This window comes from Pelophylax lessonae (genome assembly GCF_965119305.1).
Source record: "Pelophylax lessonae genome assembly, chromosome: 1".
NCBI lineage: Eukaryota > Metazoa > Chordata > Amphibia > Anura > Ranidae > Pelophylax > Pelophylax lessonae.
Window position 1 is genome coordinate 137,592,149 of NC_138768.1, and position 18,780 is coordinate 137,610,928.

An 18,780-nucleotide genomic window follows, 5' to 3' on the forward strand; every position below is an offset into this window, starting at 1 on the left:
TGCTCGAAAGCTCCTCTCAAAAACATAAGTTTGGTGGGTTTTTTTTCTGTCTGTAAGAGCATATTCCTGTAAACTCTTGAAAAAAGCCAAAGTGTGCATGGACACATTGGCAGACATGAAGGGGGGATTTTCAAGGCAGAAAAAAATGAGAGCTCAAAAAACCTCAAAAGCCTGTAAGAGCTGCTTCTTTGAGCTGCAGTGTACATGAGCCCTTAGGACTCTTGCACATGATACTTCTGTTTGAGCATCTACTTTTTCAGTTTTTTTTCTTGTATGTATGTATTTGTGCGTATTTACATGTATATTTCATGCAATTTCACACTCAAATGCACGAAAATGTATTCTCGCATCCTTGTTCTGCACAATATGTAAAATAGGCATTTGCGCACATTCACGCACATGAGGCGCAAATTACTGACCAAAAAAGCAGATTTCAGGGGTTTTTTTTACTGAAGAATGCACAGCGTTTGTTTATGCGCCTGTGTGCATTGGCACATTACAATAAAGGGCTGTATTTTAGCTCAGTAAAAAAAAAAAAAAACTGTACTGAGCTTTTTTCAAACTGCAGTGTGCAAGAGGCCTTAAAAGCGGTAGTGAACACTTTAAAAAAAAAAAAAGTTTCCTCCTGCAAGGCAACAGCATAATGTGCTAGTATGCACCGCATACTAGCAGATTATGAAAAAACAAACCTTAAAATTAAGCCCTCCAGGGGCACGCTGTCACCGCTACAGAGGCTTCCATCTTCACCCAGTCTTACTTTCAGGTTCGCTGACTGTGGCCACTTGAATGGCCGAGCCGCGATGACGTTACTCCCGCTGGAGTCTCAGCCACCCCACACAGCTCTGAAGGATACGTATGCCATTCCTTTACAGAGCATGCACTGGTGACATCACTGGCTGTCGCTCAAAATAATGCACATTTAGAAGATATTTATTTTACCTACAGGTAACCTTTTTCATAAGCTTACCAGTAGGTAAAAATCAAAATGTAGAGTTTACTACCATTTTAAGGGAGTCACTGTATTTGACTAGGTAAATTATCCACAGCACAACATGTGTTCTAAATACTAGGGCTGGGCGATATGGCTGAAAACTGTATCACGATATCAGTGTTTCATATCGGTCGATATCGATATATATTGATATTTTTTATTACTCATTTAAAATAAGGACCCTAGGGTGAGAATGCAGGGCGGCGGGCATGGTGCAGGAGAATGCAGGGTGACTGGCATGGTGCAGGAGAATGCAGGGTGACTGGCATGGTGCAGGAGAATGCAGGGTGGCTGGCATGGTGCAGGAGAATGCAGGGTGGCTGGCATGGTGCAGGAGAATGCAGGGTGGCTGGCATGGTGCAGGAGAATGCAGGGTGGCTGGCATGGTGCAGGAGAATGCAGGGTGGCTGGCATGGTGCAGGAGAATGCAGGGTGGCTGGCATGGTGCAGGAGAATGCAGGGTGGCTGGCATGGTGCAGGAGAATGCAGGGTGGCTGGCATGGTGCAGGAGAATGCAGGGTGGCGGGCATGGTGCAGGAGAATGCAGGGTGGCGGGCATGGTGCAGGAGAATGCAGGGTGGCGGGCATGGTGCAGGAGAATGCAGGGTGGCGGGCATGGTGCAGGAGAATGCAGGGTGACTGGCATGGTGCAGGAGAATGCAGGGTGACTGGCATGGTGCAGGAGAATGCAGGGTGACTGGCATGGTACAAGAGGATCCGGGGTTGTGGGCATACTACAGGAGATGCAGTGCTGTAGGCATGGTACAGGTAGACCATGCCCGCAGCACTGCATCCCTTGTAGTATGCCCGCAGCCCTGCATAACGGCAGGTAGTGAAGCTGTTTCACTTACCTGTTCCAGAGGCGCCTTCGTTTTAAAAATGGCGCTGCCCGGCGCCGATACGTCATCGCGCACGCGCCGTCACCGCTCGTGTAATTTCGGCTATTCCCGGCCTCTCCCGAGCGGCGGCGGCGCGTGCGCAATGACGTGTTGGCGCCGGGCGGCGCCATTTTTAAAAGTTTAAACCCGTCGGAGCGGACTTTGATTTATCGTGCAAGTTTCCTTATTGCTATCGAGCACGGGACTATCGCGATACCTATCGGTATCGTTTTATCGCCCAGCCCTACTAAATACCACATCAAATGTGCTTCCACTCTTACAGATCTCTCAAAAGAAAAAGAATATTTGAATAGAAATACCCAATTATTTCAGAAGGAATCTCTTTTCTATCAATAGCAATTCATCCCCTGAATTCCCACAATGTGGGAAATATATATAAACATAAACTACAATCAAAGTGTAATGTTGCTTTATAAACAAAAAACCAGAGTTAGACTTACCGGTAACTCTGTTTCTAGGAGTCGTCCAGGACAGCACAGGAGATATAGGCTCCACCTCCGGAGACAGGAAACACAAAGGATCAGGTGAATAAAGGGGCGGACACCCACCATCTTCCCCAGTCTTTATCCGAGAACTCCCCGGACATGGCATCTGTAACAAGACAAAAAAACACTCGCCCATGGTTAAAACAGCATTATAGGGAGGGAATCCCTGCTGTCCTGGACGACTCCTAGAAACAGAGTTACCGGTAAGTCTAACTCTGGTTTTTCTCCAGTCGTCTGTCCAGGACAGCACAGGAGAGATCAACGAGAACTTACCAGATTAGGGTGGGACTACCGCCTGGAGGACCTTCCTTCCAAACGCTTGATCTTGCGCAGAGAGAAGGTCCAGTCTGTAGTGCTTGATGAATGTCGAGAAGCTAGACCAGGTGGCTGCTTTGCAAATTTGTTCTGGTGTCGCCCCAGCCCGCTCCGCCCAAGAAGCAGACAATGCCCTCGTGGAGTGGGCTAACAGAGAAAAAGGGCACTCCTTATCTAAACTTCTATAAGCTTCTACTATCGCCTGTTTAATCCACCTGGCTATAGTATTCTTTGAAGCCTGCTGCCCCTTATTTTTCCCTGAATGCACTACAAATAAAGCATTGGATTTTCTAAAGCCCTTAGATAACTCTAGATAGCTTAATACACAGGCCCTGACATCTAAAAGATGAAACTCTGCTTCCCTTGGATTGGAAGGGGAGGAGCAGAAGGATGGTAACACCATTTCTTGGGCCCTGTGGAACCTGGAAGCCACTTTAGGTAGGAATCCTGGATCTGTACGTACGACCAACCTGTCATCAAAAATTTGAAGAAAAGGTTCCCTAACTGAAAGCGCCTCGCTGTAGAAATTGCTACCAGAAAGGCTGTCTTAAGGGTAATATACTTTAACGACAGATCTATGTCCTGCGAAAGTTTTATCCAACCCTGTAGTACTATTGACAAGTCCCATTTAGGAAGAACCTTAAATGGAACAGGTCTAATTCTGGATAGTCCCTTGAAGAACCTCACCACTAAAGGTTCTAAAGCCAGGGATCTTTCCAGAAACACTGACAATGCCGCTACTTGCACTTTTAACGTGCTAACGGCCAGTCCCTTGTCTGCACCTTCCTGCAGAAATTCAAGAATGGCTGGAATACCGATCTCCCTGTTATCGGTTTTTAGCCAAGAACAAAAAATTTTCCAATACTTAAAATAAATTGCCTGGGTGACCTTCTTTCTACTAGAAAGAATTGTGTGGATCACCTTATCTGAAAGTCCTTTTGACTTCAAAAGACTTTCTTCAGACACCAGGCTGCCAACTTCATTCTTTGAATCTTTGGCAGTTGTATCGGTCCCTGAGATAGCAGGTCTTCCCTCTCTGGGAGCACGAGGGGGGGACCCACTGCTAGACGCTTCAGGGATGAAAACCAAGGCCTGTTTGGCCAAAACGGGGCTATCAGGATTAAGGTGGTATCCTCCTGGATGAACTTCCTTAAAACGAGAGGAATCAACTTGAACGGGGGAAAGGCATAACTCAGCTGAGACGTCCACTCCTGAGCTAAGGCATCCAGCCCTATGGCTCCTCCGCCTTTCTCTAGGGAAAAGTACCTTGGTACTTGGTTGTTCGTTCTGCTGGCGAACAGGTCTATGTCTGGAACGCCCCATCTCTGGGTCACCAACTGGAAGACTTCCCTGTTTAGGGACCACTCTGCTTCCGATACCTGATGGCGACTTAGAAAGTCTGCCATCTCGTTGTCCACACCCCTTAGGTGGACTGCGGAAATAGAGCTCAGGTTTACTTCTGCCCAGGAAAAAAGGTTCGCCGTCAGCTGCATCAGGGACGGGCACCGAGTCCCTCCCTGTTTGTTGACATAAGCGACCGCCACCACGTTGTCCGATAGGACTTGAACATGGTGTCCGTTCAGGTCCTTGGAGAACACTTTTAGGGCTTCCCAGATTGCCCGTAGTTCTCTCCAATTGGCCGATTCCCGAGATTCCCTTCTGGACCATGCTCCCTGTGCCATCCTCGTTCCCCAATGGGCTCCCCAGCCCCAGGTACTGGCGTCCGTAGTTATCCGGACTGATACTGGGAAGGACCACTGAAGGCCCCCCCAGAGGTTCTCTTCTTTTCTCCACCACCAGAGTGATTGCTTGGCTTTTGGAGATAAACGGATGGTCTTGTCCAGGGATTGTTGTCTCCCGTCCCAAACTCTCAGGATGTTGGCTTGGAGACACCGAAAATGGGCCCTTGCCCAAGGAACAGCTGGGATTGTTGCTGCGAGGAACCCTAGGCCTGACATAGCTGTCCTGATGGACAGTGTCATGTTGGATTGCAGGGCGGCTGCTGTCGCCTTTACCTTTTCCCCCTTTTCTAGAGTGAGAAAAACTTTCTGCTCTATTGAATTTATCCTGTACCCCAGATAGCACAACTCTTGTGTTGGGATCAGGTTGGATTTGTCCTTGTTGATTAACCAACCCAGGTCCTCCAAGAACCGGGTGGCTACCCGCAAGTCTTCCTGTAACTGGGAAAAGGAATGGGCAAAAAATAAAAGGTCGTCCAGATACGGAATGACCGAGATTCCCCTTAGTCTTAAGGGAGCCAGTGCTTCTGCCAGGACTTTGGTGAAAATCCTGGGAGAAGAACTCAGTCCGAATGGCAGGGCTCTGAACTGCAGATGGCGAACAGCGCTCCCCCATCTTATCGCTATTCTTAAAAGTTTTTGAGACTTCTTGTGAATAGGGATATGAAGATAGGCATCCCTTAGATCTAGGGAGGCCATAAAGCAATTTGGGGGGAGCATGGCTTTTACCGTAAAGATGGTTTCCATCCGGAACTTTTTGTAGGTCACCCATCTGTTCAGAGGTTTCAGGTTCAGGATTAGCCGAAAACTCCCTGACGGCTTTTTCACCACAAAGACGTGCGAATAGAAACCCATGTTTGTTTCTTCTTGGGGCACTGGGACAAGGACTCTCTGGTCCACAAGGTCGCCAATCTGCGACAACAGTGCCGACGCCTTTAAGGGATCTTTGGGAGGGGAGGTCAGAACTGTTCTCGCGGGTGGAACACCCTGGAACTGAATCTGATAACCTTCCTTGATAATCCTCAATATGAACCTGTTTTGGGTCACGCTTTCCCACTGTGGGAGGAATTGACCCAACCTTCCCCCCACCGGGACCCGGTCATTGGGGTTTAGAGGTTTTTTTAGGAGAGGAAAAGAGAATGCCCTTCTTTTGTTGTCCTCTCCCCCACTGTTTTTTAGTGGCTGGCATTTTGGAAGTTTGCCCTTGTGGTCTTTGGGGACGAAAAAAACGTCGCTCTGGAGCTTTCTTGGGCTTTGACGGAAAAGCTTTCTTCCTGTCAGCTGTTCGGTCCAGGACCTTCTCTAGGTCTGGGCCGAATAAGAGGTCCCCTTCAAAGGGGATACCACAAAGCTTCGTCTTGGACGCTAAGTCCCCTGACCATGACTTCAACCACAAGGCCCTACGTGAAGAGTTCACCAGGGCTGCAGTTCTGGCGGACAACTTGACCGATTCTGCCGAAGCATCTGCCATATACCCGGCCGCTTTTGACAGCATAGGAAGGGAATCCAAAATTTCTTTACGGGAAGTCCCTCCTTCCAGATGAGCTTTAAGTTGGTCCAGCCAAACCTCCAGATTTCTGGCCACCACTGTTGTGGCCATAGCTGGTTTTAGGTTAGCCATAACTGCCTCCCATGACCTTTTAAGGAGAACCTCTATTCTCTTATCCATAGGCTCTTTAAGGACACCCATATCCTCAAAGGCCAGGTCTGTAGATTTGGCGCATTGTGAGAAGGCCGCATCCAGCTTGGGAACCTTGTTCCAAATACAAGAGGGATCCTCGTTAAAGGGAAACCTCCTTTTTAAGCTCTTTGGGAAAAACAGTTTCTTTTCAGGCTCCACCCACTCCTTTTTAATGGAGTCCGACAAAGTTTCATGTACCGGAAATACCCTAGACTGAGCTTCTTTCAGGGTTTGGTACATTTTGTCATGTAGGGACAGAGAGACCTGCTCTTCCTTAATTTCTAAGGTCTCATAAATCACTCCTAGTAAAGCATCCACTTCCTCCAGTGATAACTTATACCTAGGCGATTTAGTCCCTAACTCAAGGACCTCCCTGGAAGAAGCTGCCTCACTAAGCTCTTCAAGGGAATCTGAGTCCTCTGCCTGTTTCTACACCCTCCGCTGGGGCTGAAACCAGGGGGGCTTCTGCTGGCTGTTTGGGGGTCTCTATGCTAGACAGCATAGATTTAATCGCTTTCATCTCCTTTTGGACTCCTGCGATTAAATCCTTGCATGCCCCTGTTGACTTCTTATAGACCAATTTATCTATACAGGGTTTACAAAGGGGTTTACTCCAGCCCTCCTTAAACTTAGCAGCACAGGACGGGCATCTTTTCTTCCCTGAAGGTTTCTCTGTGTCTTTGGGCTGAGCCTGAAGACGAGAAGAGGGAAAAAACAAGGAGATGGTGAGACCCTAACAGAAAAAAACAGGGGGGATAAACTACAATAGCCATCCCCTCCCCCTGCCAGAGAAGCTAAGCCAGAGTTCCTAGGCTCATTAGCCCGGACTCAGCTTTGAGGGGGGGGGGGAAGAGTAAAACCAACAGGGGAATCACAGCATTCTGAGGGCCCCTGTACTCACCCCCCCCCCTCTCCCAGCCTAGTAGGTAGCCTACCCCTGTGACACCTACCTGGGCTGGGATGGCGCCACCACCGCTGGGTCCTGCAGTCTCCATGAGAGAGGCCTCTTCCTCCTGTAACATCCCGTCGCTGCGTTCTTGCACAGGGAAGCCTCGCCGACCTGTAGCGGTTTCAGCAGTTTAAATAAACCGCCATGGTTCCGGCGTCATCACCGCTGTGAGAGCCGGAACCGGAAGTGATGCGCCGGAAGCCCCGCCCTCCTCCTATGCGCTCCAAAGGCCGGAACTCAAGGCCTGCGCATGCGTCCCCCTGCCTGAATGCGGAAGTCCTCGGTACGGCGACCGGACTCCCCCTTGTAGCAGGTACTGGACATAGCCCTCCCCGGGCTCCAGGAGGAGATGCGCCGGACACGGCCTCGTCGACCACCGGGGGCCCCCCATCGCTGACCTCCTTCCAGGACAGGTACAGCAGAGCTCCACACCTGCCTCCTCCTCCGGGGAGGAAACACAAAAGACTGGGGAAGATGGTGGGTGTCCGCCCCTTTATTCACCTGATCCTTTGTGTTTCCTGTCTCCGGAGGTGGAGCCTATATCTCCTGTGCTGTCCTGGACAGACGACTGGAGAAAAACAAAACACAAAAAAGGAACAAATAAAAAAAGATATAGTTGTAACTAAATTACATAAGTGCACCAAACTATGATAAACCACGTGCAAGTATGGAAAGACTGTCATCTGCACAGGATCCCATCACAACATGATAACTCTGTCTGCCTTAAAGGCTACGTAGGTTCACCTTCAGTAACACTCATTATATTACTATACAGCAGTGGTCCTCAACTTCGGTCCTCGGGGCCCACTAACAGGCCAGGTTTGCAAGATAACTAAATTACATCACAGGTGATCTCATTTGCTGCTCAGTGATTGCAGTATTCTAGTCTGCATCTCCCCAAGGGAATACTTAAAATCTGGCCTGTTAGTGGGCCCCGAGGACCACTGCTATACAGCACCTGACAGCATCCCCCCAAATCATCTCCCCCCCATGACAGCAGGCAGGAGCTCTTCTCCCTGCACCCACTATCATAATTTAAAAACCATACAGCTGTGTGGGACTCCCCCACACAGACTCCCCATTCATTTACAGCAGGGGTGGGGAACCTATGTTCGGGGGGCCGTATGCGGCCTCAAAGTCATTTGGTCCGGCCCCCCGTGCAGCTAAATCTGTTTCTCTTAGCTGATCTGTCAGAATGGAGCCGATTCTTCCTGTATAGTTTTGGCTCTGTTCTGACAGTCTGAGTGAGTCACAGGCGAAGTGATAGCAAATGCACTCCGCCTGTGACCAATACAGGAAACATTGCTTCTTCCTCCAGCGCGGCCCTGCTGCTAGCCAGCATTTACCGCCAGCAGCAAACACAGCAGTACCAGCCAGAGCCAGCAGTACTCACAGCAGTACCAGCCAGCTGTACCCACGAGCAGTACCAGCTTCTCAGCGAACAGTGAGGGTGCAGGTGAGTACTCTTACAGTTCATTGACACATCTTTTTCTCCAGCTTTTAAACAAAAAGCCCAGACTGACATATGGGCAGAAAGCTGTGGGCAGTGTCTGCAGGAGCCTGACATTGCACCTGTGATCTGCTGATCTTGGGTGAATGCTCTGCAGGCTCCTGAGAAATAAATGAATAAATGTACATTTTGTTTCTGCAAATACAGTATATGTTCATTTATATTATTTTAAAGGCGAACTTATACTTTATTCTGGCCATACACCAGTAGATTTTCTTTTAACTACCTCCCGCCTGCTGTATCGCCAATTGACAGATGGGTGGGCGGCGGCTCTCTTGTTCTAGGACGATGTGTCCCTCTATCACAGCACTTGCAGGCCGAAATCGGTGGTGTGCTTTGTCTGTGGTACATGCCGCATTACCAATCTCAGGAAAGAGCCGATGACAAGGCTCTTTATCCATGTGATCAGCGGTGTCCAATCACAGCTGATCACATGTAAACAAGGAAATGTCGGTAATCTGCATTCCTCTCCTCACATTGACAGTGTGTGAGTAGAGGAGAGCCGATTAGCAGAATTTCCTCACAGGGGAGATCTGCACAGATAACCAGGGCACGGATTATCAGTGCAGCCCCAACAGTGCCCAGCAGTGATGCCAGCCAGTGCCCAGCAGTGATGCCAGTCAGTGCTGCATTTCAGTGCCTGCTCATCAATGCCGCCAATCAGTGTCCATTAGTGCCGCCGATCAGTGCCACCTCATCAGCACCCTTTAGTGCTTTACAAACATCGTTTACTATGCTTCAGTTATGAAAGAACACAGTGATCCCTAGCACTGTGTTCATTAAGGAAAGTAAGGAGCTGGTAAATATGACATACACTCATTGACCAGTTTATTAACCACACCTGCTTGGTAACAAACTGCTAATCAGACAATAACATGGCAGCAACTCAATTAATTTAGGCATCTAGACGTGGTGAAGATGACTTGCTGAAGTTCAATCCATGCATCAGAATGTGGAAGAAAGGGGATGTAAGCGACTTTGAACGTTGCATGGTTGTTGGTGCCAGACGGGCTGGTCTGAGTATTTTAAAAACTGCTGATCTACTGGGATTTTCATAGGCAACCATCTCTAGGGTTTACAGAGAATGGTCCGAAAAAGAGAAAATATCTAGTGAGAGGCTGTTGTGTGGATGTCTTGTTGATGTTAGAGGGGAATGGGAAGACTAGTTAAAGACGATAGAAAGGCAACAGTAATTCAAATAACCACTTGTTACAACCAAGGTACGCAGAATACCATCTCTGAACGCAAACGCACAACACATCGAACCTTGAAAAAATGGGCTACAGCAGCAGAACACCACACCGGGTTCCATTCCTGTCAGCTAAGAACATGAAACTCCGGCTACAATTTGCAAAGGCTCACCAAATTTGGACAATAGAAGTTTGAAAAAACATTGCCTGGTCTGAGTCTCGATTTCAGCTGTGACATTCAGATGGCAGGGTAAGAATTTGGCGTAAACATGAAAGCATGGCTACATCTTGACATGCATCAACCATATATTTTCTTGCCACACTCTGGGCCCCTTAGTATCAATTGAGCATTGTTTAAACACCACGGCCTACCTGAGTATTGTTGATGACCATGTCTATCCCTGTATGACTACAGTATCCCCATCTTTTGACGGCTACTTTCAGCAGAATAATGCACCATGTCACAAAGTTCAAATCATCTAAAACTGGTTTCTTGAACATGACAATGTGGTCACTGTACTCCAATGGCCTCAACAGTCACCAGATCTCAATCTAATACAGTATGGTGGAACAGAAGATTCGTATCAAGGATGTGCAGCCGATAAATCTGCAGCAATTGCGTGATGCTTCCGTGTCAATATGGACCAAAATCTCTAAAGGAATGTTTCTAACACCTTGTTGAATCGATGTCACAAAGAATTAAAGCGGTTGTAAACCCTCAATCCAGTGAAGTGAAGAACCTCAGATGATACACAGAGATGAAACAAATCATCCAACATATATTTTACTTGTACATCTGCTGTCTTCCCCTTTCTACACCCTTTGAAAAGTGCAGATCGTCTTAATAATCTTTCATCTTTCAGCAATACATGGGAGGGAGACTAGACTTACACTGTGTGAGCTGATTGGAGGAAAGGGACAACCCCCCCTGGCAGAGGAAAAGGAACATGAGCTGTATTCTGAACAGACAAGCCCCCCTACTTATCATCCTCTAAGCTCCCTCCCCAACACAAATTTTGAGCTCACATTATCTCATGTGTCTGAGAACTTGTCAGAAGTGACTCATGCTGATAACAGAGGAACAAAGCACCAGAGAGAAACAACACTTAGAGCTTTGGAAAGAAATAGGTAAACACTATAGATAAATGTGCGTAGCTCAAATTCCATGAATGGTGTTTACAATCACTTTAAGGCAATTCTGAAGGCAAAAAGGGGACCATCCTAGTACTAGCAAGGTGTAACTAATAAAGTGGCCGGTGAGCATATTTTTTTTAGATTCCCTTTAATACATAGCTTGTTGTCACTTACAACACCCAGTTCACCATGTTTCCCTGGAAAGGTACAATGTATTACATGTGCTTCAGCAAAAGACTCATCTATGTTACCTTTTCTATCTCTTTCTGGGCTGCGCCTTCCTTTTTCAGCCTCTCCTGTTCCACACATTTGATGTTGTACAGTTCCTTTGATTTTTGCAGGGCTTGATTAATACTCTGAATGCTCTGTACAGCCTCCAATGTTCCAGATACTTCCTCCTTGGTCTGCCAAATGTAAACAAATAAAGAATCAGCTATTTAAGTGTCCAACAGCCTTTAATAATCCTGGCATAGAAAAAGAGGCAATCGTTCAAAAGACAGCTACCTTTTTATGAGACTTCAGTTGTTCTTCCCCGTATTTTTGTAGCTCTTTTATAAGGTCCTGTAATTTCTTGACAAGTTCTAGGTGACAGCCAGCAAGCTTTTCTGTTGAAGTTTTAAAGACATCCCAGACAGGTCCAAAGGTCCTATGTAAAAATGAAATGCTCATTCATTTGTCTTTACTGAAATGTAAAATGAAATCTTAGAAACAAAACTCATACTGTTCTTTCATTTCTCAAACATACCCAAGTTGTGTATAATTGCTAGCAGTCTTGGCAAGTTTTGTCATTGACCGGGAATAAGCTTCTTCAATTGTCGACCTGTAAATGTAGTTGTAGAAAAAGTTAGCGTGTGTAAAGTAGACCTGCCATTTTACCAAAAGATATGCTACAAAAGAGGAGGGCAGTTATTATACAAGCAATGTTTCCATTAATTATGAAGATTTCACTGCATTTGCAAAGCAAACAAATCCCATGATTATAAAAATATCTAACCCTGGAAGCCAAATTATTTGATAAATTGGGCCTCAAGTGAGGCCCTTGACATCACCAAACGGCCACACATAATATTCAGTGAATGTAATGCTTTAGTAAAGCTGTCAGACTGCAAACATGCAACGGAAGATGGTCAAAGATTATGGGAATGCTGCAAAAGATGGTCAGGGACTATGAGCAAGCTACATGGGGATGGTCAGAGACTATGGGCAAGCTGCAGAAGATGGTCAGAGACTATGGGGCAAGCTGCAGAAGATGGTCAGAGACAATGGGCAAGCTTCAGAAGATGGTCAGAGACCAAGCTGCAGAAGATGGTCAGAGACAATGGGCAAGCTGCAAAAGATGGTCAGAGACTATGGGCAAGCTTCAGAAGATGGTCAGAGACCAAGCTGCAGAAGATGGTCAGAGACCAAACTACAGAAGATGGTCAGAGACTATGGGCAAGCTGCAAAAGATGGTCAGAGACTATGGGCAAGCTGCAGAATATGGTCAGAGACAATGGGCAAGCTTCAGAAGATGGTCAGAGAGCAAGCTGCAGAAGATGGTCAGAGACAATGGGCAAGCTGCAAAAGATGGTCAGAGACTATGGGCAAGCTTCAGAAGATGGTCAGAGACCAAGCTGCAGAAGATGGTCAGAGACTATGGGCAAGCTGCAAAAGATGGTCAGAGACTATGGGAAAGCTGTAGAAGATGGTCAGAGACCAAACTACAGAAGATGGTCAGAGACTATAGGCAAGCTGCAAAAGATGGTCAGAGACTATGGGCAAGCTGCGGAAGATGGTCAGAGACTATGGGCAAGCTGCAGAAGATGGTCAGAGACTATGGGCAAGCTGCAGAAGATGGTCAGAGACTATGGGCAAGCTGCAGAAGATGGTCACAGACTATGGGCAAGCTGCAGAAGATGGTCACAGATATGGGCAAGCTGCAGAAGATGGTCACAGACTATGGGCAAGCTGCAGAAGATGGTCACAGACTATGGGCAAGCTGCAGAAGATGGTCACAGACTATGGGCAAGCTGCAGAAGATGGTCAGAGGGGCAAGCTACAAGTGATGGAAAAAAGATTGCAGACATGCTACAGTAGGTGGACAGAGACTGCAAACATGCATTAGGACATATGGTCACAGACAATGGGCAAGCTTCAGAAGATGGCCAGAGACAATAGGCAAGCTTCAGAAGATGGTCAGAGACCAAGCTGCAGAAGATGGTCAGAGACCAAGCTGCAGAAGATGGTCAGAGACTATGGGTAAGCTGCAGAATAGGGTCAGAGACTATGGGCAAGCTGCAAAAGATGGTCAGAGACTATGGGCAAGCTGCAAAAGATGGTCAGAGACTATGGGCAAGCTGCAAAAGATGGTCAGAGACTATGGGCAAGCTGCAAAAGATGGTCAGAGACTATGGGTAAGCTGCAAAAGATGGTCAGAGACTATGGGCAAGCTGCAAAAGATGGTCAGAGACTATGGGGCAAGCTGCAGAAGATGGTCAGAGACTATGGGCAAGCTACAAAAGATGGTCAGAGACTATGGGCAAGCTACAAAAGATGGTCAGAGACTATGGGCAAGCTGCAAAAGATGGTCAGAGACTATGGGCAAGCTGCAAAAGATGGTCAGAGACTATGGGCAAGCTGCAAAAGATGGTCAGAGACTATGGGCAAGCTGCAAAAGATGGTCAGAGACTATGGGCAAGCTGCAAAAGATGGTCAGAGACTATGGCAAGCTGCAAAAGATGGTCAGAGACTATGGGGCAAGCTGCAGAAGATGGTCAGAGACTATGGGCAAGCTACAAAAGATGGTCAGAGACTATGGGCAAGCTGCAAAAGATGGTCAGAGACTATGGGCAAGCTGCAAAAGATGGTCAGAGACTATGGGCAAGCTGCAAAAGATGGTCAGAGACTATGGGCAAGCTGCAAAAGATGGTCAGAGACTATGGGGCAAGCTGCAAAATATGGTCACAGACTATGGGCAAGCTGCAGAAGATGGTCAGAGGGGCAAGCTACAAGTGATGGAAAAAAGATTGCAGACATGCTACAGTAGGTGGACAGAGACTGCAAACATGCATTAGGACATATGGTCAGAGACAATGGGCAAGCTTCAGAAGATGGCCAGAGACAATGGGCAAGCTTCAGAAGAAGGTCTGAGACCAAGCTGCAGAAGATGGTCAGAGACCAAGCTGTAGAAGATGGTCAGAGACTATGGGTAAGCTGCAGAATAGGGTCAGAGACTGTGGGCAAGCTGCAGAAGATGGTCAGAGACTATGGGCAAGCTTCAGAAGATGGTCAGAGACTATGGGCAAGCTGCAAAAGATGGTCAGAGACTATGGGCAAGCTGCAAAAGATGGTCAGAGACTATGGGCAAGCTGCAAAAGATGGTCAGAGACTATGGGCAAGCTGCAAAAGATGGTCAGAGACTATGGGCAAGCTGCAAAAGATGGTCAGAGACTATGGGGCAAACTGCAAAAGATGGTCAGAGACTATGGGCAACCTGCAAAAGATGGTCAGAGACTATGGGTAAGCTGCAGAAGATGATCAGAGACTATGGGCAAGCTGCAAAAGATGGTCAGACACTATGGGGCAAGCTGCAAAAGATGGTCAGAGACTATGGGCAAGCTGCAGAAGATGGTCAGAGACTATGGGGCAAGCTGCAAAAGATGGTCAGAGACTATGGGCAAGCTGCAAAAGATGGTCAGAGACTATGGGGCAAGCTGCAGAAGATGGTCAGAGACTATGGGGCAAGCTGCAAAAGATGGTCAGAGACTATGGGCAAGCTGCAGAAAATGGTCAGAGACTATGGGCAAGCTGCAGAAGATGGTCACAGACTATGGGCAGGTTGCAGAAGATGGTCAGAGACTATGGGCAAGCTGCAGAAGATGGTCAGAGGGGCAAGCTACAAGTGATGGAAAAAAGATTGCAGACATGCTACAGTAGGTGGACAGAGACTACAAACATGCATTAGGACAGTCATAGGCTGAATACATGCTACGTGGGACTGCTAGAGAACACTGCTATGAAAAGGCCCTTCAACTCACTGCTTTCACATTTGTGCTCCCTACAGCCCTCTTAAAACTTACTTGTGCCACGTTTCTTTTTTTTCCCCAGGAAGTTCCATTATAAAAAGAGAAAAGGAACCGGCAGTAGAGGAAAAAAGCATTGTACAATATTTTTTCTTCAAGGATTTAATAAACAACTAAACGCAGACTACTGTCTGCAAAGACCCCGGGAGCCACAAAATATGTGGCAAAGAGCTGCAAGTTGGGCACAAATGGTCTACAAAATACAGCTACTAAATTGCACACACCATAAAGTCCCTGTGCATAACAAAGCACATCTGTCAGCCAATTTAAGATTAAAGTGGTAGTAAACTCTGCATTTTGATCTTTACCTACAGGTAAGTTTATAACAAGGCTTACCTGTAGGTAAAGTGTTACTAAACCCACAACAGTCAAATCAGTCTGTATATGCAGTAAAGCATGCTTGTTATACTCACTGTGGGAACTAAGGGGTTAACCCTGCGCATTGTGTAAAAAGGCCTTTTAATCCTGTCTTCTCTGACCCTACCCTTCTTCCACAGTCCCTTACCCATCTCCTGATAGTACAGAGCCTTGGAGGCAACTCTAGCAATACACACTAAACTAAGCATACGCAGAGAGGGTTTTTTTTTTTTGGTGAGGGTGCATGTGATCAGCACAGGGCCAATCAGCACTGTCCAGACAGACGGACAGGGGCCATGAAGCCTAATAGGACAGTCAGAGGAGAATTAAAACTCCTCCTTCAAGCTTTAACCAGGCACTGATAAGAGTGCCGTGGCATCATTGCAGCTCAGCCATTTAAGCAGCCGCAGCCCGCAAACCCAGAAGGAAAACCTGGTAAAGACAGAAGCCTCCGCAGCGGTGAAAGCATGCCGCTGGAGGGCTTCATTTTTTTTTTTGTTTTAGTTTCAGAGTTCACTACCGCATTCAATGTTCTGTCTGAGACAAAACATCAAACTATTCTTCCACTGTCACATTACAACAGTGCAGAAGGAGGGATTCCCCCATCAACACTGACTGTGTTGATGGGGGAATCAAGTGATTTTCTTTCCGTCAATCTCTGGTTGATAAAAAGAAAATTGCATAACCTATGGCCAGCATTAGGTCTATGTCACATGGGCAGTCAAGGGGATGTAAAAACCGGTAGCTGAGCCACAGTTTTACATGCAAATGCACAGTACAGCAGGCCCATATCAGAAATATGAAATGTTGGGTTTACATATTCTTTAACCCCTTGTACATATACACACTGCAGCAGGCTGGCTCGGCTGCGCAAATCGCCGTACTGGTACGTTGGTTCTTGGGAGTGGTGCTGGGGTGGCAGCGGTGATGCCGATCCACAGGAATGGCTGCCGCGATTGCCGCCGGGCACCCGCGATCGCTCCCCACTAAGAGAGAGGCACGGTCGGCTGTTGTAAACACAGCTGACCATTCTTCTCTCTGAAATGATCACAGAGCACCTGTGATCCTTCTATAAAGGATCACAGGTCTCTATGATCATTTCACAAGTCCCTCCCCCCACAGTTAAAAAACACTCCCCTAGGCTCACAATTAATCCTTTGATCATCCCTGGGTTAACCACTTCCCTGCCAGTGTCATTATTACAGTAACAGTGCACATTTTTAGCACTGACTACTGTAGTAATGTCACTGGTCCCCCAAAAGGGGCAAAAATGTCAGTTAGGGGTCCGATCTGTCTGCCGCAATGTCGCAGCCCTGCTAAAAATCACTGATCGCCGCAATTACTAGTAAAAAAAAAAAAAATGACATATATCGTTCCCCTAGTTTGTTGACGCGACAAACTTTTGTGCAAACCAATCAAAATACGCTTATTGCGATTTTTTTTACCAAAAATATGTAGCAGAATTCAAATTAGCCTAAAAGGATGAAACATTTTAATTTTTTTTGTTTGGGAATGTTATTTAACAGAATGTGAAAAAACGGAATTTTTGTAAAATCTTACCTGTAAAATTCCTTTCTCTGAGTCCTCCGACAGTCGCCGCCCCTCCATATTCATCACCAATGGGTTATGTCCTCTTATCCGTAGGAGTAGCTAGGCAATAGAATATGTTAGTACAAAAGACTTTTAACATATCCCCACCCCCAGGGGGTGGTCCCCTCAGTACATAACCCTCCACTTCCTGTAACCAAACCAGTTTCAGTGAAATAGCAGTAGAGAGTACATGAAAAACCCCAAAAGAGGGGCGGGGGCGGCGACTGTCGGAGGACTCAGAGAAAGGAATTTTACAGGTAAGATTTTACAAAAATTCCGTTTTCTCTTACGTCCTCCGACAGTCGCCGCCCCTCCATATTCATCACCAATGGGATGTCCCAAAGCAGTGTAAACATGAGGGGTGGGAAGAACGCAGCCGCGCCCAAGGCAACGCCGTCTCCCCATCAGAGAAAGGAACCTTACCAAAGGAAGGAAACCAGTTGGGCATAAGAACAAAACACTCGCTCAACAGGAGCAAGAAAACCCAGGGAAAAAACAAAAGTCCCAAACAGTCAAAGAACCCGCAACAAGGGCTCTAGGGAACAGCCGCACTAAGAACCTTGCGGCCAAAGGAAGCATCAGCCGATGCCTGAACATCTACTCTGTAGAATTTTGTGAAAGTGTGAACGGTCGACCAAGTCGCCGCCTTACACACCTGGGCCACAGAGGCCCCATGACGACAGGCCCAAGACGTACTCAGAGACCTGGTAGAGTGCGCCTTCACAGGTACAGGGGGAACTTTCCCCTTCAAAGCGTAGGCCTGTTCAATGGTCTGTCTGATCCATTTGGCGATGGTAGAAGCCGACGCCGTCATGCCCTTCCGAGGACCTTCCGGAAGAACAAACAAGGCATCCGACTTGCGAAAAGACTCAGTCGACTTCAAGTAGACTCTAATCGCCCGGACAACATCCAAGGAGTGAAGCAGCACCTCCGTCGGATGCTTAGGCTTCGCGCAGAGCGAAGGCAGGACAATATCCTCATTGAGATGAAAGTCCGAAACCCTCTTTGGAAGAAAAGAAGGGTTAGGTCGCAAGACCACCTTGTCCAAATGCACAACCAGATACGGAGACTTGCAGGACAAGGCTGCCAGCTCCGACACTCGACGAGCCGAAGTGATAGCCACCAAAAAGGCGACCTTCTTGGATAACAAAGACAGCGAGATCTCCCTGATCCTTTCAAACGGAGCACGCTGCAATACAGACAGGACTAGATTCAAGTCCCAAGGGGGTAGAGGGTCCTTCCTAGGAGGGATCAGATGACGTACCCCCTGCACAAAAGTGCTAACCAAAGCGTTAGATGCCACAGGACGCTGAAACAGAACGGCCAAAGCGGACACCTGACCTTTGATCGTAGCCAGCGCCAAACGCTGTTCAACACCCGTCTGAAGGAAGGACAATACCCTAGACACTGAATAAGTGGTAGGAGAGAAACCCCTGGATTCGCACCAGGCAAAATACGCCTTCCAAGTACGGTAGTAAACCTTCCCCGAGGAAGACTTCCTCGCATTGATCAAGGTGTGAATGACCTCAGGGGAAAGACCCCTGTTCTTCAGGACCTCGGTTTCAACAGCCAGGCCGTCAAAGCCAGCGACTGTAAAGCAGGATGGAAGATCGGTCCTTGCGACAGAAGATCTTCTCGAAGAGGCAGACGCCACGGGACGTCGATTGCCAGATTTACGAGGTCTGCGTACCAGGACCGGCGAGGCCAGTCCGGTGCCACAAGAATCACCGCAGTTGGTTCCGAGTGCAACCTGCGAAGGAACCTGGACAGCAATTGGAGCGGTGGAAACGCATACATCAGTCGGTACTGATGCCACGGGGCAACCAACGCGTCCGACGCGTCTGCCCGAGGATCGCGCGTCCTTGCCACGAACCGTGGA

The 18,780-nt window shown here is 47.6% G+C and overlaps 1 protein-coding gene across 1 annotated transcript in view; it reads right to left on the reverse strand.

Moving 5' to 3' along the window:
* Positions 1 to 18,780, reverse strand: part of FCHO2 (FCH and mu domain containing endocytic adaptor 2) — a 316,629-nt gene that overhangs the window by 203,327 nt on the left and 94,522 nt on the right. Inside the window, exons 3-5 of the mRNA XM_082267434.1 lie at positions 11,639 to 11,713; positions 11,398 to 11,539; positions 11,145 to 11,297 (exon numbers count right to left, since the gene is read on the reverse strand). Of these exons, the coding sequence (XP_082123560.1) occupies positions 11,145 to 11,297; positions 11,398 to 11,539; positions 11,639 to 11,713 (370 nt within the window). The remainder of the gene's footprint in view (positions 1 to 11,144; positions 11,298 to 11,397; positions 11,540 to 11,638; positions 11,714 to 18,780) is intronic.